Here is a 25,085-nt window from a genome sequence, read left to right on the forward strand (position 1 = left end):
AAACTCCAGGCTCTCCTCCATTTTTTAAAAAACCATAAAGCTGTTTTGAGAACTCTTCACTGACCCTACAGCAGACAGCACCTGGCCCTTATTCTAACACCCATGAGCAGACAGAGCGGAATGCTCTTTCTGAAAACAGAGGGAGGAAAACCTAAGTCATGAAAGGGGGTGAGTGGGGAGGTGGAGAGACAAAGTGCAAGAGATGCCAATTCCAGATGAGCTCAACATAACTTTTTTTCCAAGAAAAAATAAGACTCCTCCTACATAATGAAAGCCCAGGAAGGGGTTGCTAATAGCAGGGTAACTTTCTGAAGCCAGATGTGCACCACCAGCCGAAACTTTTTCTTCTACCCACAAAGAGTAAGCCCCACCTCTAAGTTACTTTTTTTAAAAAACCACACACTGTGCCTATTTTCTTAAAAGAGTGGATAACTGCACCAGCAAGCCGACAGAATAAAGTTTCATTGTGCCGCCCCATTTTTCCATGCCTTCCACCACTACCACCGTCCCAAGTGCTTTACTGTGCTCTCACCGTGCTGTAGAGGAGGGCATCAGAGTCCACCGGTTCCGACAACTCGCTCAGCTTTCGGTCCCAGTGCAACAGGTTCTGCTCCCCGCTTTCCAGCCCATCCATGGCCATTTCGAACCTCAGCAATACCAAGAGCGTGGGGGGGGGGGGGTTTGTAGGTTATGCACTCTTGGAGCACCTCGGAACGATCACAGAAAACAAACTTGTGCCATAAGGCTAAAAGAAGGGGGGGGGGGGGACGCCAACGCCCCCTGCCTCTGTGCGCCTTACTCCCTTAGAAAAAGGAATAAAATAGAAGCTATATAATAATATAACTGAAAATGTCAGACACTCGCCAATCTGCAACTAGCAAAATAAATAAAATAAATGCAACAGCCAGCTGGTTTTGCAACAACCATATGATGTCCTAGATCTCGGGCACGCATCTGCTTTCAAGCAAGACCTCCGTTTTCCATCTGGCAGAAACCTTCCCGGAGCTCCTGAAACCCCAAACTGCCACCAGCTGCTGCCTTCCCTCCAGCCCCCACCAGATACTTGGCTCCGCCCGCCCCCCGCTCTGGCCAATAAGCGAAGGCAAGCTCGGGAACTTCGAAGGCGAGCGCCCAATCAGAATCCAGAAGCCGATTCCCTGGCTCTTCCACCCTCCCCATTCCACAGCCGCTTCCTACACTTCCCCAGCTGTGGAATGTGGGCGGGGAAGTCCCGAACACGTCACGCAGGGAAAAGGCCCTCTTCCCTCCCCCCCCCGCCTCGCTCGACCCTCTCTGTCCCTGACCAATAGCCTCCCGCCCTGGATGTTCCAGCCGCTCCGAGGGACCGGCAACGTTCGGAAAGTGGCGCGCGCCGCAGCCAATGACCTAGCGACAAGACAACAGCTTTGGGGAAAGCCCCGCCTACTTTTGGAGGAGCAAAATAAAAATAAAGCCTTGAAAGTAGACCCGGGGGAAATTAACCTCTTAAACTGGAGATGGGAGGGAGGGAGGGGACAGGAAATGAGCTATGATTCTTCCTTGCAGCTCAATGCCCGGGACCAAGTTGTCACTGAGTTTCTCTGGATCCGGGTTGATTGCTTTATAGGGAACTGGGAGCAAAGTTCTCTTTTCTTGAGAAAGCAAACATCGGAGCAGAGCTTAAAAGAGAAGAAAAGAAAAATGTGTGTGTGTGGGGGGGGAGCCAGATCCAAAACGGGGGCGAGGGAGGAATATATGGACACATCAAAAAGAACATTTGGGTAGTTGAAAAACTCAGGACAAATCGAAGTTATGTTAGGAGATGTAAAAAGTGACTGATAAGAATTTGGAAAGTGAGTTGACTAGTCCAGACTCTTGAGCAACCATGCCATTCTTCCTCCTCCTGCTGAAGTTACCGGTGACTCTACCCACAGTCACCCACAGATCTGTAAAGATAGCACTGCTAGATCAGGCAGTGATCTAGTTCCGTGTCTCACAGTGGCCAAGCAGGTGTCCGTAGAAAGCCCACAAGCAGGACCCATACTAGACTAGAACTCATAGCAATTCACTTCACTTTTGTACCTCATTGAGTTAACCCTGTTTTCAGGACATTGAACCTTCCTCCTCCTAACATGGTATATCCCTTTTTTCCACGCGCACACAGTGGTTTGCTGAAAACAACAAAGGGGAGAAAGCATGGCATGGACTCACAAAAGTGAGGGACTTATTAAATAAACACACAAGGGACACGTGTCAGGAAGCCAGCTCTATCAAACCACAGTGGGGCAGCTTCCTCAGGCATCACGAAAGGGCAGCAAATTGTAAGCTATTTAATTTATCATTGCTGTATTTTGTCTTGACAGGAAGAGGCAGTTGTGGGATTTTCTGCCTCAGAAGCCAAAACAAACTTGGCTGGCCTTTGGTACTATGTACCTTGGACTTCAGGGGGCGAGGGCACCATTTGGTACTCTGCCTCAGGCAGCAAAATGATTTGGGTCAGCCCTGGCACATGTCCCTGTATGTGTACAGACACGTTTCTCCCCACATACTTCACAGCATTCGGCAGGACACACTGAACATATACACAACAAGAAGACTCCCATGTAAAGTGCAGATTACAGGAAAACTGAGGTGGGGTGGGGGAGAGAGAGCAAGATAGTAATGACATAAGTACACTTCAACCAAAGGGTGGAGTTGGATGTACCTCTGTAAAAATAACAGTGACACCTTTTTCTGTTCCAAGGTGCATTTCAAAGAGTGCATACAACAAAAGCAAATAGTCCACTAGTTCATTATGTAACTGTTATGAAAGAGCTGGTACCTGCATTTGCTTGTTTTCCTCTTCTTTCTTCCCTCTCCACCTTTATTCCTTCCACATCATGGCATTAGATTGCAAAGCATGGCTTTAAAAAATTATAATTTACCTTGAATGCACTGGCAGAAAGGTGGTGTATAAATCAACAAACATGATTTCCCAATCCCCAGATTATTGGGGTGTCAGTGGCGAATAGTCCTGAGGCTCCTCCAGACAACCTGTTTTCCAATTTGTTTATGTGGAGATCAGTTGAGCTTTCTTTTCTGATTTGTTTGTGGGGAGATTATAGCACAATGAAGATCCATCCTGATTTGAATGCAGGATGGTTATGTGTCTTTCTTTGAAATCATTCACTTATGAAGTGCATTTCCCTATCACTTCCCTAACTGCAAAAAGTCCAGGGTTTTTAGAAATGGATTCGTTGCAACAGAGCTCTTCCATCCCTTTTAATTGCACACCTTATATAAATCCTTGCTGCAATTTAAATAGCAATACATTTCCTCATAGTGTGGAAGACTGTGACCTGTCTGCCTGCTCAGTCTGCTGCCCAGGTGCTAAGTGTCGATGGACAAGTTCAAGGTCCATGCTGTGGCCTCCACCACATCTTAGGTCTGCAGGCTAACTTAGGGAGCCCAGAGCAAGCCACATGACACATGCGACCTTTCTGCTTCTTGCTGCCCCATCAATGTAGCTCTTGTTTCCAGTCCACTCAGGCAAATGCATCATAACACATGATCAGAGTAATGCACACATAGCTGCAGTGCCTGCTGGAGTGAAAAAGGAACTTGAGGAGATAGCCAGCCTGATCAGCAATAACCAGAGCAGAAGGCCATGAGGATGAGAACACCACACAATGTTCCCATCATACCATACCATACCATACCATACCATACCATACCATACCATACACCGGGGGGTGGGACTATGCAGACACAGAAAGCCCAGCGTCCTCTGCCTGAGGCATCCACCCCCTTCAGCCTAGTGGTAGGTCCAGCCCTCCTAGTTTTACCTAGACTTTACATGCAAGTATTCAACAACAGAAGTGCTGCCTCCTCAAAAAGTGCAGATGTGACATTTCCTATCTCAAGAAGACAACAAGGGTGTCTATGTTATCAGGAGCTCTACCCAAAGGCAAGATTATAGCAGCCAGCTGGAGGCTGGTTTTCACATCATGAAACACATTCCGAAATGCTAAACCAGAGGGTGTGAGCGTGTTTGCATTTCTGATCCTTTTGCAAGCAGAAGTTCAACTGTGCTCGCATGACCTTTAGCGGCGTTTGTACTAAATGGCATTCATCTTTTTTCTGGTTAAAAGATGCATGATTATGGGGTGCTGTGCAGCCGCCACTCATTCGGAAGAAGTTCTGGTCGCACTTATTACTGCTATACCTTCTCTGTTGAGCAGTTTCCGATGAGCGTGGAATAACTGGCCCTGTTTGCATGTAAACCTCTGCCTCTCGCTTGCCTCCCTTCACACTGTTAAAAGCTGCACGCTGCATTGTTACAGTTGTGTTAATGTTTCCGATGTAATTAATGTAAAGTATAATTATATGCTGTGGATTTGGGGGGGGGGGACTCCTTGTGAACAAACAGTAATTACAGTATATGTAGACAAGATGATTTAACCTGGGGAATTTCTCCATGTAAAGCAGCAGCTGTGGCCTGCCACATGGTGTTGGACTACAGCTTCCATTATTCCTGACCATTGGGCTGGGACTATTGGCAGCTGAAGTGCAACAACACTGAGCAGGCCACAGGTCTGTATTTTGCCACACAGCTGTGACCCCCTTCCCCAGCCAGTTCACCTTCACCTTCTCTCACAGCCTGTACAAGTGACCAGTCTTAAGTAGCTGCTCTTTGTAGAATACAAATCCCAACACACGGTGCAGAGGCAGGACTGCTTCTGAAAAGCCACCGGAGGGGGGAGTGCTCTTGTGTTTGGGTCCTGCTTGCAGGTTTCCCACAGGCATCTAGGTGGCCATTGAGGGAACAGGATGCTGTTTCAGATGGGCCACTAAACTGATCCGGCAGGTTCTCCTTGTGTTCTTATGTTCTAGAGGCCTAATAATAATAATAATAATAATAATAATAATAATAATAATAATAATAATTTACTATTTATACCCCACCCATCTGGCTGGGCCTCCCCAGCCACTCTGGGCGGCTTCCAACACAATATTAAAATACAATAAAATCGAAAATTCTTTCTAGTAGCACCTTAGAGACCAACTGAGTTTGTTCCTGGTATACCAGGAACAAACTCAGTTGGTCTCTAAGGTGCTACTAGAAAGAATTTTCGATTTTGTTTTGACTATGGCAGACCAACACGGCTACCCACCTGCAACTTAAAATACAATAATTCATCAGATATTAAAAGCTTCCCTAAACAGGGCTGCCTTAAGATGTCTTCTAAAAGTCTGGTAGTTGTTGTTCTCTTTGACATCTGGTGGGAGGGCATTCCACAGGGCAGGTGCTACCACCGAGAAGGCCCTCTGTCTGGTTCCCTGTAGCTTGGCTTCTCGTAATGAGGGAACCGCCAGAAGGCCCTCGGCACTGGACCTCAGTGTCAGGGTAGATCGATGGGGGTGGAGACGCTCCTTCAGATACACTGGACTGAGGCCGTTTAGGGCTTTAAAGGTCAGCACCAACACTTTGAATTGTGCTTCCAGCCTACAACTAACCCGCACAGAACACAACCAAGAAAGTTGCTGTTTTAATAAAGGGCTCTGTGCCCTTTTGGCCAAAACAGAGCCAACCAGCTTCTAGCTCAGGAACATCCAAGGTATGAAGTGAGGAGTCTGGCTTGGAGAGAGCCCCAAGAACCAGATGGAGAAGCCCAGAGGGTTGCATTTGGCCCCTGGGCCCAAGGTTCCCCACCCCCTGTTCTATCTGAATCAATCGTCTTATTCCGTACGATGAGAAATTAGGAACTAAACAACAGCAAAAAAGAAAAACGATACCCCATTCCATGACTAGCCCCCACCCTTCTGCTGATATCCTGTATCATGGGTTGGGGAACCTGCAGCTCCCTAGCTGTTGTTGGACTCCAACTCCCATCAGCCCCTGCCAGTGTGGCCAATGGTCAGGGGTGATGAGGGTTGTAGTTCAGCAACATCAGAAGGGGTCCAGGTTCCCCATCCTTTCTGCAGCTACTGAGTGCAGCATATCTGAAAGCACAGCACTCCAGAGCTGTCGCCGACAAAGCTCTGCAATCTACGAAAGCTCACATCCAAAACCTTGCACTGGGCAGCGTGCCTGCCGCTGTGCTTTTAACTGAACCATTCCAGTCAAGCACAAGGGCAAGGGCAGGGTTTCCTCATAACTCAGACTGGAAACTGAAAAGGCTATCTGGATAACGGCCAATGACTCCCAACTGGATCAAAGGCCAAGTTATTTCCTGGCAAAAATATTGCAAAATTCACGGTGTTGCTTTGTAATGTCTGTCATTCTGAAGCGCAGTCCCAGCTTTCCAATGGAACAGGGACATAGAAAGCTGCCTTAGACTGCAAGAAGGACCGCGCTAAATCAAGCCAATGGCCCATCTAGTCCGGTATCCTGTTCTCTCTATTGTTGTTCAGTCGTTCAGTCGTGTCCGACTCTTCGTGACCCCATGGACCAGAGTACGCCAGGCACGCCTATCCTTCACTGCCTCTCGCAGTTTGGCCAAACTCATGTTAGTAGCTTCAAGAACACTGTCCAACCATCTCATCCTCTGTCGTCCCCTTCTCCTTGTGCCCTCCATCTTTCCCAACATCAGGGTCTTTTCTAGGGAGTCTTCTCTTCTCATGAGGTGGCCAAAGTACTGGAGCCTCAACTTCAGGATCTGTCCTTCTAGTGAGTACTCAGGGCTGATTTCTTTGAGAATGGATAGGTTTGATCTTCTTGCAGTCCACGGGACTCTCAAGAGTCTCCTCCAGCACCATAATTCAAAAGCATCAATTCTACGGCGATCAGCCTTCTTGATGGTCCAGCTCTCACTTCCGTACATTACTACTGGGAAAACCATAGCTTTAACTATACGGACCTTTGTCGGCAAGGTGATGTCTTTGCTTTTTAAGATGCTGTCTAGGTTTGTCATTGCTTTTCTCCCAAAAAGCAGGCGTCTTCTGATTTCGTGACTGCTGTCACCATCTGCAGTGATCATGGAACCCAAGAAAGTGAAATCTCTCACTGCCTCCATTTCTTCCCCTTCTATTTGCCAGGAGGTGATGGGACCAGTGGCCATGATCTTAGTTTTTTTGATGTTGAGCTTCAGACCATATTTTGCGCTCTCCTCTTTCACCCTCATTAAAAGGCTCTTTAATTCTTCCTCACTTTCTGCCATCAAGGTTGTATCATCAGCATATCTGAGGTTGTTGATATTTTTTCCGGCAATCTTAATTCCGGTTGGGGATTCATCCAGTCCAGCCTTTCGCATGATGTATTCTGCATATAAGTTAAATAAGCAGGGAGACAATATACAGCCTTGTCGTACTCCTTTCCCAATTTTGAACCAATCAGTTGTTCCATATCCAGTTCTAACTGTAGCTTCTTGTCCCACATAGAGATTTCTCAGGAGGCAAATGAGGTGATCCGGCACTCCCATTTCTTTAAGAACTTGCCATAGTTTGCTGTGGTCGACACAGTCAAATGCTTTTGCATAATCAATGAAGCAGAAGTAGATGTTTTTCTGGAACTCTCTGGCTTTCTCCATAATCCAGCGCATGTTTGCAATTTGGTCTCTGGTTCCTCTGCCCCTTCGAAATCCAGCTTGCACTTCTGGGAGTTCTCGGTCCACATACTGCTTAAGCCTGCCTTGTAGAATTTTAAGCATAACCTTGCTAGCGTGTGAAATGAGTGCAATTGTGCGGTAGTTGGAGCATTCTTTGGCACTGCCCTTCTTTGGGATTGGGATGTAGACTGATCTTCTCCAATCCTCTGGCCACTGCTGAGTTTTCCAAACTTGCTGGCATATTGAGTGCAGCACCTTAACAGCATCCTCTTTTAAAATTTTAAATAGTTCAGCTGGAATATCATCACTTCCACTGGCCTTGTTGTTAGCAAGGCTTTCTAAGGCCCATTTGACTTCACTCTCCAGGATGTCTGGCTCAAGGTCAGCAACCACATTTCCTGGGGTGTATGAGACCTCCATATCTTTCTGGTATAATTCCTCTGTGTATTCTTGCCACCTCTTCTTGATGTCTTCTGCTTCTGTTAGGTCCTTTCCACTTTTGTCCTTAATTGTGGTAATCTTTGTACGAAATGTTCCTTTCATATCTCCAATTTTCTTGAATAAATCTCTGGTTTTTCCCATTCTGTTATTTTCCTCTATTTCTTTGCATTGCTCGTTTAGAAAGGCCCTCTTGTCTCTCCTTGCTATTCTTTGGAAATCTGCATTCAATTTCCTGTATCTTTCACGATCTCCTTCGCATTTTGCTTGTCTTCTCTCCCCCGCTATTTGTAAGGCCTCATTGGTCAGCCACTTTGCTTTCTTGCATTTCTTTTTCATTGGGATGGTTTTCGTTGCTGTCTCCTGTATAATGTTACGAGCCTCCATCCACAGTTCTTCAGGTACTCTATCCATCAAATCTAAATCCTTGAACCTGTTCTTCACTTCAACTGTGTATTCATAAGGAATTTGATTTAGATTGAATCTTACTGGCCCAGTGGTTTTTCCTACTTTCTTCAGTTTAAGCTGGAATTTTGCTATAAGAAGCTGATGATCTGAGCCACAGTCAGCTCCAGGTCTTGTTTTTGCTGAGTGTATAGAGCTTCTCCATCTTTGGCTGCAGAGAATATAATCAATCTGATTTCGATGTTGCCCATCTGGTGATGTCCATGTGTAGAGTCGTCTCTTGTGTTGTTGGAAAAGAGTGTTTGTGATGACCAGCTTGTTCTCTTGACAGAACTCTATTAGCCTTTGCCCTGCTTCATTTTGATCTCCAAGGCCAAACTTGCCAGTTGTTCCTTTTATCTCTTGACTTCCTACTTTAGCATTCCAATCCCCTATAATGAGAAGAACATCCTTCTTTGGTGTCATTTCTATAAGGTGTTGTAAGTCTTCATAGAATTGATCAATTTCGGTTTCTTCAGCACTGGTAGTTGGTGCATAAACTTGGATTACTGTGATGTTAAAAGGACTGCCTTGGATTCGTATCGAGATCATTCTATCATTTTTGAAGTTGCATCCCAGTACAGCTTTCGCCACTCTTTTGTTGACTATGAGGGCCACTCCATTTCTTTTACGGGATTCCTGCCCACAGTAGTAGATATGATAGTCATCCGAACTGAATTCGCCCGTTCCTGTCCATTTTAGTTCACTGATGCCTAGGATGTCAATGTTTATTCTTGCCATCTCATTTTTTACCACATCCAGCTTACCAAGGTTCATGGTTCTTACATTCCAGGTTCCTATGCAATACTTTTCTTTACAGCATTGGACTTTCCTTTCGCTTCCAGGCATATCCGCAACTGAGCGTCCTTTCGGCTTTGGCCCAGCCGCTTCATCAGCTCTGGATCTACTTGTACTTGTCCTCCGCTCTTCCCCAGTAGCAAGTTGGACGCCTTCCGACCTGAGGGGCTCATCTTCCAGCGTCATATCTTTTATATGCCTGTTGTCTTTGTCCATGGAGTTTTCTTGGCAGGGATACTGGAGCGGCTTGCCAGTTCCTTCTCCAGGTGGATCACGTTTGGTCCAAACTCTCCGCTATGACCTGTCCATCTTGACCTGTCCATAGCTTGCCTGAGTAATTCAAGCCCCTTCGCCACGACAAGGCAGTGATCCATGAAGGGGGTTCTCTCTATAGCCAACCATTATGTCTATGGGAAGCCTAAAGGCAGGACCTAAATGCAACATTTGCACTCCTATTTGTGATTCTTAGCGGCTGGTATTCAGAGGCAGCCATCATGGCTAGTAGCTGTTGATAATCTTATCCTCTGTGAATTTATTTTATTTTTAAAAAGAAAAAAAAAATTCAAAGTGGTTTTAAAGTGATACAAGTTGATGGCCATCACTACCTCTTGTACCTACATGCAAAAACAGCACATAGTACATTGCAGGAGCATGGGTATCTCTGAAGCTGCCTTATGCAGAATCAGACTATCCATCCATCCAGCTCAATATCGTCTACACTGACTGGCAGCTGGTTCCCAGGGTTTTAGGAGCACTCTCTTCTAGCCCCACCGGGAGATGGCAGGTATTGAACTTGAGACCGCTGAGCTACAGCCCTTCCCTTGCAGAAATTGGTTGGCTTCAAAGCCTACCCTGAGCAACAGACCTGGGCCAGACTTTGGCTTCTTGAATGCCCTCTGCATAAAGATAAACAGCCAGAGCAGGGGGGGGGGGGAGAGATACACCGTCTGTTATGTGCGTTCACAGAGATCCACATCTACACCTCTGTTCCTGCTCACAACTGAACTGGAACAGTTCGAAGATAAACGATGACGAGCGATCACATGAACCGGTTGAGCGGCTTTTCTTATCAGATTAAAGTTCCCTTGTTAGGTATTGGCTCATAGGGCAATCCTGTACTCACACAGTGACATGTGCAGGGCCCCAGTGATGCAGATGGCCTGGGGCATAGGGGACTGGGTCCCACATAGCAGCCATTGCCGGCCGGATAAGCTGGTTTCACAGCAAGAAGTTTCATTGCAAACGGCTCTTTGTTTTCTTTCCACCCCCCTCTTGCTCCTAAAACATTCCACTCTTCATTTAACTGGCTTCCTCCAGTCCTAGTTCTTCTAGCACCCCCCCCCTTTTTTTAAAGAATTCCAGTTTTGTGCATGATAAACTAGCATTTTAAAAAAGAATCAGATAGAAATTTACAGAACCCAGATCCATTGGCTGCCATTAGCCGCTGTAATTAAAAAATGCACCTCCATGACTCCTTATCATATCCAGAGACAGTCTATCCCTAGGTATGATATGCTGAGGTCAAAAAAATGGGTAAGGGCTTGCAGCTTCATTGCCCTGTTTGGAGGCATCCCTGAAACATCTAACTGGCCACTCTATGAAGCTGAAGGCAGGATTAGATGGACCATGACTTGATCTCTTCAGATTTTAACTGCATGTATCACAAAAACCTTTTATGACCATCTGGAAGGTTAAACCGATTCCCTCATTATGTGCAGCTGCTAGATAGGCCAAGGGCGCATCTAGTACAGTGGTGCCTCTGGTTACGTACTTAATTCATTCCGGAGATCAGTTCTTAACCTGAAGCTGTTCTTAACCTGAAGCACCACTTTAGCTAATGGGGCCTCCTGCTGCTGCTGCGCCGCCAGAGCACAATTTCTGTTCTTATCCTGAAGCAAAGTTCTTAACCTGAAGCGTTATTTCTGGGTTAGCGGAGTTTGTAACCTGAAGCGTATGTAACCCGAGGTACCACTGTAATAGACTCATAGAATTGTAGAGTTGGAAGGGTCCTCTAGTCCAACCCTCTGCAATGCAGGAATCACAGCTAAGGAATTCCTGATAGATGACCATCCAACCTCTGCTTTAAAATCTCCAATTAAGAGGAGTCCACAGCCCTCTGAGGGACTCGGTTCCACTGTCGAACAGCTCTTACCAGCATCAAGTTCTTCCTGACGTCTAGTTGGAATCTACTTTCTTATAATTTGGATCCAATGGTTCAGATCCTACCCTCTGGAGCTGCAGAAAACAAGCTTGCTCCATGCGGCAGCCCTTCGAGTATTCAAGGACGGCTATCCTATCACCTCTCATGCCTTCGATTCCCCAGGCTAAACATACCCAGTTTAGAATGGCCCCTGCCTGGCATTAGACAAGCCTCTAGACTAGTCCAGATGTTCACTCATCCTCTCTGACTGCTGGCCATGCAGACTGGGATGAAGGGAGTTGGATTAAACAACATCTGGAGGCCACAGGTGTCCGTCCTCCCATTATAAACACATACATACAGGAAAGAGCTAAGCTGAAGTACCTGCATTTCAAAAGACTGCTTTGATTCCATCCCCAACCTGCAGAAACAGCCAAATCAAGCAACGTTGAAAAGGTCAAGGACCAAACAAGCCATCCAAAACCCAAGAGGTCAGAATGACACCCATTTGCAAACTGGAATGAGTCCAGCCCCTCTCCTGTTCATAAGCTACATAAGTTGCCACACTGACAATTCCCTCATTGTCAAGGTAAAGTGATTGGCAGCACATCACTCTCGAATGTAAGGAAGGCACCACACATGCAATGAACAACTTGCCAGAGTCTACAGCAACCTCCCCCACCCAAAAAAACCCAATGCCTTCCAGAAGTTGTTAAAAGACTACAAATCCCATCAGGCTCAGTCAGCATGGTCAGGAATACAGGTGTTGCAGTCAAGGAACATCTGGAAGACCACAGGTTCTCCTCATCTAGTCCCGGGAACTGTAGTTTGTTAAGAGAGTTTATAGGAGACCCCTGTTCACAGGGCTATAACTCCCAGAGTTCTCTAGGAAAAGGGATTGACTGTAGCTCTGTGACATCCAAAAAAGGCCTCAGTAAATATATTCTTAAAGATTTACAATACACAAGAGACTGTTTGCTGTTCCTGCTCAGTTCCTATTTGCACTGAGCTCAGCTTCTCCTGCATTAAAACACTCCCAGTGCTTTTTTTCTACAACAAAAATATGTTTAGGGGTACTCTCATTTTCCTACTCATATTGAAATACTGCCCCTCAATGAGGCCAAACTTATCGATTACAAAATGTTTAGGGGTATGCATCCCCCCAGAAAAAAGCACTGAACGCTCCCCTTTAAACACGCCCATGTCTCCCTGGATGCTCACCTTCCTACCTGTTCTGAACAGGAGAGGTGCAAACAGCTTCTCTCTGTAAGCAAGCTCAGTGGTGGTTGTTTGTAGGCACCTTCCCCACACTGCTAGGACAGCTGGTAGCTGTAGCTCTCTGGTCCTTTTTCCTTCTGCCTCCTGCCCAATCCTTTGAATGGGAAATGCCAAGGATTGAACGTGGGACTTTCTCTGTGTCCTGCTACCACTTAGAGAACCTTGAACTCAGGTGCATTAAACGCACATGCAAAACACAGGCCCATTCATTCCAGTTGTGGCTCAGTGGTGGTGGAGCTGCTTTGCCTACAAACACAGGAATCTGCATTATGCAAAGTCAGACCGTTGGGCTCATCTACAAAACAGGGCTCTCCCCCAGCACTAATTGGAGATGCCAGGGACCTTCTGCACACCAAACAGGTGGTCAGCCACTAAGCTAGGGCCCTCCCTGCACTTTTGCACACAGCGGGTCCCAGGTTCAATCTGTGCGCTCTTCGGCCAAGGATGAAACACTAGCAGCCACTAGCCCAAAACTGATCTGAATGGACCAGAGGTCTGATTCTGTATCAGGTGGCTCCCTACCTTTGCATCACCCTAAAATATTTTAATATTGAATTGTTTTTAGCCACAATGGGTTGTGTAGACAGATGTATACCTAAAAAGCTATCGCCTTAAAAGAAACAAGATAGGAAGGGGGAGATGATAAAAGCAAACGACCCAGGTAATGTGCATTCCACAAACACTTCTCAAATATTGTCAGTGAGCCAGCCTTCCTGTGCTTGTTTGCAATCCCTCATTTCCTCCTAAAAGATGGAGAAACAATATCAACCCAGGCCACTGTCAAAACAATCCATTTCAGAGTGAAATGTATTATTTTCTGCAGTGCAAGGAGCCTGTAAACCATTTCCCTGCCTGTTGAGCAGGGGAAAAGGAAACAGAGCGGGTTTTGCCAGGCTGTACCATTTGCAGATGGTGGGAATTAAAAGATAATAATTTATGTATTCCTTTTCACCTATGATACTGCTCCTGCACTGGGGCTTCTGGCAGTCTCCCACCCAAGGAGCTAAGCCAATCTCAGAATGCTGCAGCACAGTTGCTGAGAGGAGCGACACCTGGTCAGCACTGAATTGTAGAGTTGAAAGGGACCACAAGAGTCATCTAGTCCACCCCCCTGCAACGCAGGAATCTTTTGCCCAACATGGGGCTCGAACCCACAGTGCTGAGAGTAAGAGTCTCACACTCTACCGACTGAGCTATTATGAAGCAACTCTAGTTCAGGGGTCTGAACTGGCTGCCAATTTGCTGTTGATTATGCCAGAAGCTGTCAGAAGGGTCCTGCTCTTTCATTTGATATTCCTAAAGTGACGGAGAAACCACAGGGAAGCAAAGCAGAATCCAGCATTCACAAACTCTGCTTTGAAAACGCTGGCCAGAGTGTGCTCTGAGTCACACTGCTAGTGTGTGTCTGCCCCCACTCAGCTGCCCCCACTTCTACAAACAACGTCCCACTCCTCCCAAGGTGGCTCCTCTGCACTTTGTCAGTTTGCGCACATCCCTTTGCCAATGCAGCCATGCTTCAGTCGGGAGGGCCTGAGGCCAGGGCAGGGACAAGTCCATGGAGCGATGCAGAAAGGATGGCACAATGCATACCTAAGCAAATATTGAACAGAGAAGCGACAGGAACATAAAAGGTCACGAAACTAAACATGATCCCAGAAGAATGCAGTTCAGGGACATGTAATCTCTGTGTCTATCCTGTAACACCTAGAAAGGAAAGGCAAAGCTGAGCTCAGTGCAAGTTATAGATTCAATCCCTGCAGCTAAAAAAACAGCTGGCCTCCGTCTGATGCCTCCTGAAGTTGCCCCAATCTTTCCATCCCAGCAGAGTTGCTTCCTTCCTGTTCATTTTGCCCTTGATTTCCCTGACCTTTAAAAGTGGTTTCCCCATCTAGTTATACTTCTTTGCCCTAGGCTTGGAGAAAACAATTCCTCCCACCCCACCCCACCCAGCTGACCAAAAACAAATTGGTAGGCTTCTGGAGAGTGTGTGAGCCTGCACATTACAAGCAGAAAGGAATTGCTTTCACTTGCTTTCCGGAACTGTAGCCGTATTGGTCTGTTGTACTACTAAGAATAAGCAAGTCCTCTGTATACTTTTATTTCAAAGAAACCCTGTCTAACTCTATGATGCTTACATCCAAGTTGACCGGCACAGGAATGGGGATTCAAATCTGCGTTTCCCTTGGCAAAATTTGTAGCAGGGTGGTCTTTATTCCAGCTTAGTTAATCCATCTAGCTCTGCCTATTAGTAGCACTAGCTCTGTCCACTGCTAGTATGTGGCCCGCAACAGATTACCCATGAGGGAATGTGGGCCTTGACATAAAAATGTTCTGCGCTCCTCAAGTTAAGGGATCTCAGGTAACAGGCTCCTTGCAGTAAACCTCACTGGCCAACTGGCAGCCTCATAATTTCTAAGGGGACATGCTGCGTCTCAGAGACCAGGCTATACAAAGGGCAGAATGTAGATCTGAGAGGCACTTAGGGACGCTGACCTGGGACACTGGAAGTTGCTTTATAACGAGCCACGCCATTGGTCCATCTAGCCCAGTGAAGCTTCCTCTGACTGGCTCCACCGAGGTTCCAGAAATAAATTATTTCTCAGCTTTGCTCATGGAAGGCTGAAAAAAGGAGAACAGAATGCAGTGGGGAAGGCAGAGCTTCCTCGCACATTTGCTTACACACAAGTAATCAGAATGCTGGAATATGGCTAGTCCTGCTATCAAATATGGCTCTGGTCTGGGCCTTGCTGATTTTCATAGCTCCCCACCATCCATGAAAACAATCACAACATTTCCCACAGCACTGAAGAGCAGTTACAATTAATAGGTGAAAAACAATACCTCTCTCTCTCTCTCTCTCTTATACACAATGTGAAACACAGAGGTGTCAGAAGCCCAGTGCTTCTTTCTAGAAAAAAAGGTGCTGGAACTCACCATGAATGACTCCCTCGTTCTCTTAGAATGGCAATGGCGCCCACCTGAGAGGTGCAGGAACTGAGTTCCGGAGAGTTCCAGCTGAAAAAAAGCCCTGCAAAAGCCTGAATCAAGAAAAGAGTGGGGTGGGCTGCAAAAATAGACACAGAACACTCACACCAACCTCCTTATTTGTACAAAAGGTTATTTTTAATCATGGAAAAGAAACTATAGGCAGACACATGATTTCAGAATTAGGAAATGCTACCAAAAGAAGCAGAAAAAAAGGAACAGCTGAAAACCCGGTCCCAGGACAGACCGCTCATTCCTTTTCTTTAAGAAGGTCGCTCAGGAAAATAATGTTATCTGCAAGGAGAGAGAAAGAGACACGTTACACATTCAAACACGACTGAGTCGAAGCCCTCCACTGTTTTATTAGTCACCTTCTAAGTGAGCGTCCCAAGCTGATACGCACATATTAAGTTAAAAACTATGAAAACAGCAGAAGCATTTAAAACAAGACTAAAACCAGACACCCATACAAGAAAACCACCACCCAGAGCAGGCAAGTTTGCAACTCTCCAGTAGGCAAGTAGAACACATTCACATACCAGCCCAATGGGTGGATGCGCTGGCAGGGCTAGTCAACTTGACCCACCTCACATGGGTTCTCAGTACGTGGGGAGAGAACAGAGGGTGCAGCCGTTCCAGGAATACCCATCCAAAATAAAGCTAATGGCTTTTACGCGGTGAGCTGCTTACAAATGTTTTGCAACTTTTGGGTTGGCCCTAATAAGTTGCATCCAGCTAAGTCTTACTCAGAGCACACCCACTGAAAATCAATCAACCCAAGTTAAAGGTGTTGGTATGTTTCAGTGGGTCTACTCCTGAGTAGGACTAACACTGGCTACAACCCAAAGTTATTACCAACATGCTGTGGGGTGTTTTTAGCGGGTGTTTTGTTCATTAAACGGGAATTAATTTCTCCCTCTTTTCCTTAGCCACCTCCTCTCAAAGCCGCCTCTCATCCAACAACCACCCTGTCGGACAGAGAACGCAGGAAGATGGGAGGAAACCTATAATTGGTGGCACAGCCAGACATTCAAGTATTTCCTGCTAAACTCCTGAAATCTGAACTTTCAGACAAGGCTCGCTTTCTTTGAGAAAGCAAACAGAATCTGACCAGCCTCTTTGTCGGCAGAGGGGAAGCGTGCAAAAGCTCACAGACAAGGAAGTAGTAATTTTCTGGGTTTCTGAATGCAGTTCTCAGCTCAAAAGACACATCAGGATCCATTTAAAAAAACAAACGAACTTGTATTTTAGGACAAAGTAAGTTTTAAAATGTGTACAATGGGATAAAAGTATGACTGAACGTTCATGAGGAAATACGTTTAAGGGCGTGCGTTGCCTGTGAACTTTCTAAAATAAAAACGACTTACACATCAACGAGAAAATGGGAGAACTTGAAGAAGCATGTGCAAAACTGACGCAGAGCAGACACTAAGAGCACCCAACAGCGACACCTTGTGGCACAGGCTAGGCATTTAAGGCACTACTCAGTTCTATCTAAATCTGGCTCGTTGTTCGAAGTAAGGAAGGGGAAAGGTGGTTCGGATGCATGGGCAACAAGCACAGCCCCCTTCCCCAATTGCCCTGCCTGGCTTGTCATAGGAAGTTCTTTACCTGCAATGATTGTTGTGGCTTGCCGCCTTACGTTGTTCTTGTCTACGTACTCGCCGTAGTCTATCTTCCCTTCCACATAGATCCGAGCACTGCCAGAAGCCAAGTACAAGACAACCGGGGAGATTAATGGCAACATTTTGCTTTCCATTCCAAGGTTCCCTCCTTGTTACAGTTAAAGGTAAAGGGACCCCTGACCATTGGGTCCAGTCGCAGACAACTCTGGGGTTGCAGTGCTCATCTCACTTTACTGGCCGAGGGAGCCGGCGTGCAGCTTCCGGGTCATGTGGCCAGCATGACTAAGCCGCTTCTGGCGAACCAGAGCAGCACACGGAAACCCCGTTTACCTTCCCGCTGGAGTGGTACCTATTTATCTACTTGCACTTTGACGTGCTTTTGAACTGCTAGGTGGGCAGGAGCAGGGACTGAGCAACGCGAGCTCACCCCATCCTGGGGATTTGAACCGCCGACCTTCTGATCGGCAAGCCCTAGGCTCAGTGGTTTAGACCACAGCGCCACCTGCGTCCCTTTGTTACAATTGAATGAGTGCTTTAAGAGCTACCACTGACAGATAGCATTCATCTGATTATTCTGTAATCACAAGTGTGAAAGGGAAGGGAAATTTCAAAAGCCACTGCGGGGAGCTGCATAGTGGAGGGTGTCTCATCACAGCAGGCTACTGAAATGGGTCCTGCTGGGTCTACACACACACACACACACACACACACACACACAACTGTAAGTTGAGTGGGCTTACAGACTCAGACTCCTATAATTGTAGAGTTGGAAGGGACCACAAGGATAATCTATTCCAACCCCTCCTGCAGTGCAGGAATCTTTCACCCAGCATGGGTCTCGAACCCATCACCCTGAGATCAAGAGGGCCTACTAACTGAGCTATCCCCAAGGGCTTATTTATTTATTACATTTATTTTCCGTCCTTCAATCAAGGAGACCAAGGCAGCATAAACGGTTCCCTCTCCCCTCCCCCCATTTTATCCTCCTAACAACCCTGTGAGGTAGCCTAGGCTGGCAGGTAGTGACTGGCAGAAGGTCAGACAGTGGGCTTCTTGCTGGCTGCATGGGGGCTTGAATCTGGGTCTCCCAGGGTCCTAGCCAAAATATACTATGCAGTCTGGCTCACACTGGCTTCCATTCTGGTGCAATGAACATCGTACATGTGATATCTGGTGGCTTAGCTGGATTTAGAAAACAAATAGGAGAGGACAGTGCAAATAAATATATAAAGGTAAAGGGACCCCTGACCATTAGGTCCAGTCACGGACGAATCTGGGGTTGCAACGCTCATCTCACTTTACTGGCCGAGGGAGCCGGCGTACAGCTTCCGGGTCATGTGGCCAGCATGACTAATTCTGGCGAACCAGAGCAATGCACGGAAACACCATTTACCTTCCCGCCACAGCAGTACCTATTTATCTACTTGCATTTTGACGTGCTTTCGAACTGCTAGGTTGGCAGGAGCAGGGACCGAGCAACGGGAACTCACCCCATCGCAGGGATTCAAACCGCCGACCTTCAGATCGGCAAGCCCTAGGCTCTGTGGTTTAGACCACAGCACCACCCACGTCCCCCTAAATAAATATATAAGCACCATTAATTACTACCGCCACTACATTCACTACCTGCAGGTCCTAGGGTGAGTTAGAAAAAAATTCGGAATTAAAACAAGATAGTCACAAGAAGAGGGTGGGTCCTGACCGTCAGGTGTCAAGGGCCACAACAACAACAAAAATTGCTCCAAAGAACACTAAAACATATTTCATCCATCAGCCTTATTGTGAGTTAGGTAAGCCTTAGTATCCCTCCTTATTGTAGACTTGTGTCTGAGGCCCAGATTGGCTTGCTTAAGAACATCTAAGTGATTTCATCGCCAGGGGCCTCCTGCCTCAGTTCATACATTAGGCCAGACCACCAACCCCAGGTTTTCTATACCAGAAGTGGAGGACCTGTGGTCCTCTGGATGCTGTCGGACTCCAGCTCCCACCAGTCCCGGCCAGCATGGCCAACAGTCAGGAATGATGAGATGTAGCTGAGTAACACCTGGAAGACCACAGGTCCCCCATGTCTGCTGTGCAGGGAAGATTAGTGTACAAAGAATGTCAGCAGTCAGCTCCTGAGGTTTTGTAATGCCCGACTGTTATGCAGACTTCCCCCAGGTTAACTCACCCCTTCTTCACATACTGATACGCCACATCTCTTAGCCCCGGCCTGAACACAGAGATCCTGTGCCATGTTGTCTTCTGTGTAATATCACCTCGGTCAAAAGGAAACACAGAACAGATAAAACACCCGTGGATTCATGGTTTTTTTCCCTAGAGGGTGGGTTAAATCAGCCTTTCTGCAATGTGGATCCCTCCAGCTCTTGTTGGGACTACTAACTCCCCATCATTTCTGAACTTCGGCCATGCTGGCTGGGGCTGATGGAAGGGGTAGCCCAACAACATATGGACGGCACCACGTTGGGCGAAATCTTTCATGGGGTGGAAGAAGTGTTCACTTCAACTCCATCGCATTTTCTTTCAACGTGCGATCATGGAGTTTCACGTTGCAGCCACCCCGTTTCTCAACCACAGACACCCACAACAGTGCATTCGGCATCTGTGTGAAAGAGCCCCACAAGCGTGTTGCCATATGTGCAGAGAGACCCTCCAAACAAGGATTGTTATTAGCCCCAAATCCCAGCACTCCACGGCCTTGCATGGAGGAACTCCCTGCACGTAGAACCCTTTGCCTGAGACATGAAGAGTATGGTTTGTCGAGGACACCCACAGTGGGGAAGGAGAGGCACAGCTATGCTGCACTGCGACCCCATGAACGTCCTCAATGCCAGAGAGATGCTTGCCTAGAAACCCTTAAAGTGAGCCACGTTCATTTGGGTAGGGGACCTTTGCCATCAGACATTCAGTTTACAGCTTAGGTGAGTTAGTTCCTGCTGTTCAGCATTAAGAGTATTGGGGGGGGGGGAACAAGTGCTTTTGGAGGGCATTCAGTGGGTCAAGAGATGGCGGGGATGGAAGGTGAAGTTGGCCTTAGGAGTAAGGGCTCCCCAAGACTTTGGGAACAGGATGTTGATCAAGGGTCAGAAATAGCAATGGCAAAAGGTCAGGAGGGGGAGAAGGCAAAGAAAAATGAGCCCCGCTGGAGTGAAGAAGAATGAAGGACACAAGGCAGGGATAGGGAAAGGAAAAGAGTCAGAGAATGGAGGGATTTGTAGACTGCTTAGAGAAGACTGTAATTAAGTAGTACATAAACTGTTGAAATAAATTGTTGTTGTTGTTGTTGTTTGTTAAATTTATATACCACCCTATACCTGGGGGTCTCAGGGCGATTCACAATAAAAGTAAAATGTAAATAAAAGATAAATATAATGGGATTTTTGTATTTTATAGATATGCTTATGTATATTATTACCCTCTTTATTATGCTCTCTGCCCTGTGGTCTTTTTGACAAAGGGTCTTAAATAATAATAATAATAAACCGGCATTATAGCCGAGATGAAGGAGTTGAGACTTTCATCTAACACGGCGTAATGCCAGAACATAAATATATCACAGTTAACAATGCTGAGCCCTCAGCCGAGACAGCAGCTCACCTCCCTGGAATGATTCACTTTCTCCCGATCGCCACATCTCGTTGGTTGCAAGGCTGAAGATGGTGACCGGGTTTTTGCCTTCAACTTGCCTCATGACAGGATCCTGTCCTACACGGCCAAGTAACTGGATACGATTCAAGGCTTTGAAGAAGGGGGGAAAAAGACCAGGAATAATACAGTCTGGTACTGACTCCGCATGACCCACAGAGCTCGCATGTCTTGTCTCAAGAAGAGCTACTTACATCTTTCAAGGACTAAAGGCAGTGCCATCGACTCAGACTCGTGCCTCACAAACTGGCGCATCACCTAGAAGAAAGGAAAACAATGGGCAAAGGGAATTGTGTTTTTTTTTCCTGTCAAGGGTTACACTTTCCTGGAAGTAATCTCTTGGGGGCCACGTGATGGAGCTAGGGAGAGGAACAAAGCTGCTGTAAGGTCCGTGGGGTGGTTGCTCGCGAGTAACCAGGCAAGACTCCAACCTGTCTTTTTACAGGTTTATTGTGCATACTAATTCACAGTGCAGAGCTACAAGTACATGTCTGTATCAGTCACTCTCAGAATCCGGGAGTGGCCCCTTCCAGCTGTGACCCCAACATAAGAGTTTCGGTATCTGAAATCTCCACCTCCCCTCCTTGCATTTCACCCCTCTGCACACTTGGGGTGCCGGAAATGGCATGTCTCCCTCCTTGCCCGCTGAGTGAGGGGAGAGCAGGGTCTCTCCAGCATCCCCAGAGCCTCCACTCTCAAGACCTGGAGCTGCCTGCCTCTCCCCACCGGAGACATCACTGCTTCCTCCGCTGGCAGAGGTGCTGCTGGTCAGGTGGGGCCGAGGCTTTCTGTAGCATCCCGAGAGCCCTTCCACCACCCTGCGCTGAGCCGGGGACAGTTCCCTGACAGCTACTTTCCCCCTCTTTTTGTCACACCCCTTTCCTCCATTTTTTTCTCTTCTTTCCAATCAGCATGAAATTAGGTCATAGGCCACAGCTACCATCCCTGCAATAGGGCATTTCTGGTGACGGCTGTCACTTGATTTGGGGGGAGCAGGGGAAGAGGGAAAAGGTGATGTGAACGGTCCATGTTTTAGCCGTTTGTGCAGTTTGGTGCCCGGTGCCACACTTCAGCTCTGCTAACAAACATCACCTATCTTCACCCATTTGCTAGTGCCAATAAATAAAGGTCCGATAAAGCCACATTTGTACCATACAGTCAAAGAGCTATTATGCCACTTTAACAGTCATGGCTTCTCCCAAAGAATCCTGGGTACTGTAGTTTGTTAAGATACTCCCATTCTCCTCACAGAACTTCAGTTCCCAGAGTCCCCTGGAAAAAGGGATTGATTGTAGTGTTGTAAGAATATGGGTCTCCTAACAACTCCCAGTGCACTTAAATAACTACAGCTCCCAGAATTCTGGGTGTTAAAGTGGTATAACAGTGCTTTAAATATATGGTGTGGGCATTGTCTAAAAGGGTCAGGTCTGACTGGGATTCTCAGACCCTGCCACAAGGGAGTAGCAAGAGGCTGACAAGTAGCTGCTTAAAGCCGGCATTCCACAGTTCTGCAGCATCCAGGACATATTGTGTGACACACTAGGCTGAGGAACTTTTTTGTTTTCCAGTTGAGGGTGACATTCCTTTGTGGGTAATCTGTTGGAAGTTGATGGCAAAAGCGGGCAGGGCTACTGCTTTTCTCTCCCCCTGCCAGAGGTTCTGAAGTATTTGACTGCAAACGTGTTTTGCAATTAAGCCGGGCTGCAATTTTTCGCAATTTCTTTGCACCACTTCTCACACTTCAAAACCACAGCCTACCCAGATGGTCCAATAGCAGGCATACAACCATAAGCAACTTCCAGCTCCTTGACTTTGCTCTCGATACGTGTCTCCTACATCACAGAAAACAGCGCTTAAAAACTGTGCCAAAAGAATATGGAATTGTTACCTGCAGTAGAGGCCTACGCAACATTTCTGCTGCTTTCTTAATGTCTTCTTATGGGGGGCTTTGCTAGTTCCTCTGAAAGACAAAACAGCTATTAAAACAGTCAGTTTCCAGTTGCCAAAATACCTTACTCAATTTATCTCCTCTTATCAGAAGGAGACATTAATACACAATAAAGCTATCCCTTTTGTTTTTTCTGCACACTTCACATTCGGTGCAAGTCCCATCTGTGCTATGCATCTAAAGCACAAAGCATAGGGAACACAGAAACAAGCCTGGAGTAGCTGAAGGAACACAGCAACTCACCAGAGACCTTGCATATACAGTTTAGAAGTCTTAACAGACATGGAAGAAAATGAGATATCTTAAACTCTGCCTTCCAAATGTTGTGGTGCTCGATCTCCCACCAGCCCCAACTAGTGCTGCCAATTGCCTGGGGTGATGGGAGTCATAGTAACATCTGGAGGGACACAAATTCCTTATTCCTGGTTTAAAGTGAATCGTTTTGTGGCAAACCCCCGAAGTATTTCAGAGAATCCTGACCCTTCTCCTTAACCCAGCATCACAGCAGTCATTAGACAAGACAAATTAAGTGGATTTCTGGCTGTTGCCCCAGGTTTGTAATCAGGACTAAACCATGCCCTTAATTATCCCAAATAATCACTAGCTGCCACCACTAAAATATCAATACTATGTGTGGATGGGTTTGGGCAGGGTGTGGATGGGTGCATTTTACAGGGTCACCACTCTGCCAACCTCTGCTCACCCTAACAGGCTCACATGTAGTAAGTAGCACAGCTGAGAAGACCGAGACAATAATCTGGGGTGAAAAGATACAATGATTCAAAAGATGACATGTTACTTTCACCGAACAGTTACAAATCATGAACACAATACACAGAACAGCCAGCTAACTAAAACGTTCATTCTCCCTTGTTTGCAGTGAAGGTTAGACAAAGCTGGTTAGTTAATAAGCATTCATTCAGATTTGCTTGCAGGGAGGTCACATGACACTGCCTCAAAGCAAGTGCCATTTTCCAGTGCATTTTCCTTCCACTTTCCTTACTGCACAAAGTCTGATCTTTGGAGGCAGCTAGTTTATTGTGCAAGTCCTCCCAGAACTGCAGTTTCCAGAGTTCTCTAGGAAGAGGGATTGTCTCTTAAACAACTCGTGAGAATTGCAGTTCCGTCAGGGGAACAGGGTCCTCCTAACAACTCTCAGCACCCTTTGCACACTACAGCTCCCATGATTCTTTGGGGAAGGAAGCCATGGCTGTTTAAAGCGATATGCGGATGGTTTAAATGTGCAGCGGAGATGGGGTTTTAACCACGTGCTTTTAAAAAACTGCATTAAGAGAGCACAGATTTGAAGTCGCTCTCTCAGGGAGAAAATTAAGATGCACGTATGAACAGGAGAGGCACGTCCGAATCCGCGGCAATTAAGGCCAAAACGCGGACACGTGCATGGAGTCACGCGGGCAAAGCAGCGAGCGTGCAGCTCCAGGGGTTTCACATGAGGATGCAAGAGGCTGGGTATACTAGGCGGGGTGGTGAGCACCGTGCGGTTTGTTTGCAATGATCCTAACAATACGTGATTATATATATATATATATATATATATATATATATATATATATACTGTATTTATTTATACCCCGCCTTTTTCCCGTGCGGGACTCAAGGCGGATTACAGGTAAAATCAAATTACAGGTAAAAATCAAAGCAAGGCTTGCTTTAAACAACAACCACCACCTGGGGATCTACTGCATTTGGAAAAAATGCACCACTGAATACTCTCTCCCCGCGCCCTCTGCACCCTCTATTTACCTGGAAGGAAACGAGGCTCCGTTTGCCCTCCCCAGATTCACACGCTCGGGGCTACGCGCATCACCGTGGGACGGGGGGTCTAAAGAGATAGGAAAGGTCAGAGAAACCCACCGCGGGTCCGCGCGGATACTTCCGGTGTGAAATGAAACTGGGACCCCTTACAGCGCAGACCACGCCGGGTTGAACCATAGAGAGGCGCAGGGGTAGAGCGACGCCAAACCGGAAAGAGTGCCGAGGACCCAACGGAGCCTTTAAAGCGGAAGTTGGGGCTGTGCACCGAGAAACCAACCAATCAGCGGCAGCCTCTCCCCCCCTCCTCCTCTATAGCCCCGGATTTCAGTTCCCCGTTTGCAGTGGCGCTATTATTTCCATCCCCACCAGAGGGGAGGGCGATGCCGGTGAGCCAGGGAGAGACCAGGCGGGATCAGGCCCGTCGGCTTCCTGCCTCCTGCAAAAAGCGGGTGTATTTAAAAGGGACTCAGGAGAAGGAATAAGATAAACAAAGCAAGGGGGGT

The 25,085-nt window shown here is 46.9% G+C and overlaps 2 protein-coding genes across 3 annotated transcripts in view; both read right to left on the reverse strand.

Annotated features, from left to right (window-relative positions):
- CREB3L2 (cAMP responsive element binding protein 3 like 2) overlaps positions 1-673 on the reverse strand; it is a 72,064-nt gene extending 71,391 nt beyond the window's left edge. For both annotated transcript variants that reach the window (XM_033162020.1, XM_033162019.1), the window contains exon 1: positions 533-673. In XM_033162020.1, coding sequence (XP_033017911.1) covers positions 533-640 — 108 coding nt within the window. In that variant the 5' untranslated portion in view covers positions 641-673. The remainder of the gene's footprint in view (positions 1-532) is intronic.
- A 15,030-nt stretch (positions 674-15,703) lies between these two features.
- SSBP1 (single stranded DNA binding protein 1) lies at positions 15,704-24,786 on the reverse strand. Its single transcript, XM_033163075.1, has 7 exons — positions 24,571-24,786; positions 22,747-22,818; positions 21,053-21,116; positions 20,811-20,951; positions 19,384-19,471; positions 17,200-17,288; positions 15,704-15,882 (listed from the first exon to the last, which is right to left on the reverse strand). Exons 2-7 carry the CDS (start codon positions 22,768-22,770, stop codon positions 15,839-15,841), a joined length of 450 nt encoding a protein of 149 aa, XP_033018966.1. The 5' UTR covers positions 22,771-22,818; positions 24,571-24,786; the 3' UTR covers positions 15,704-15,838.
- Between the last annotated feature and the right edge of the window lie 299 nt (positions 24,787-25,085).

The sequence above is a fragment of the Lacerta agilis genome, chromosome 10, assembly GCF_009819535.1.
Source record: "Lacerta agilis isolate rLacAgi1 chromosome 10, rLacAgi1.pri, whole genome shotgun sequence".
Taxonomy (NCBI): domain Eukaryota; kingdom Metazoa; phylum Chordata; class Lepidosauria; order Squamata; family Lacertidae; genus Lacerta; species Lacerta agilis.

Bases quoted from the DNA above. Each gene is read 5' to 3' on its own strand.
- SSBP1 (XM_033163075.1), bottom strand. From the start codon at position 22,770: ATGTTGCGTAGGCCTCTACTGCAG. The intron at 20,952-21,052 runs GTAAGTAGCTCT...CCTTCTTCAAAG, and splicing joins GCCTTTAGTCCTTGAAAGAT to CCTTGAATCGTATCCAGTTA. The intron at 19,472-20,810 runs GTGAGCTGCTGT...CTTTTGACCGAG, and splicing joins AAGTGAATCATTCCAGGGAG to GTGATATTACACAGAAGACA.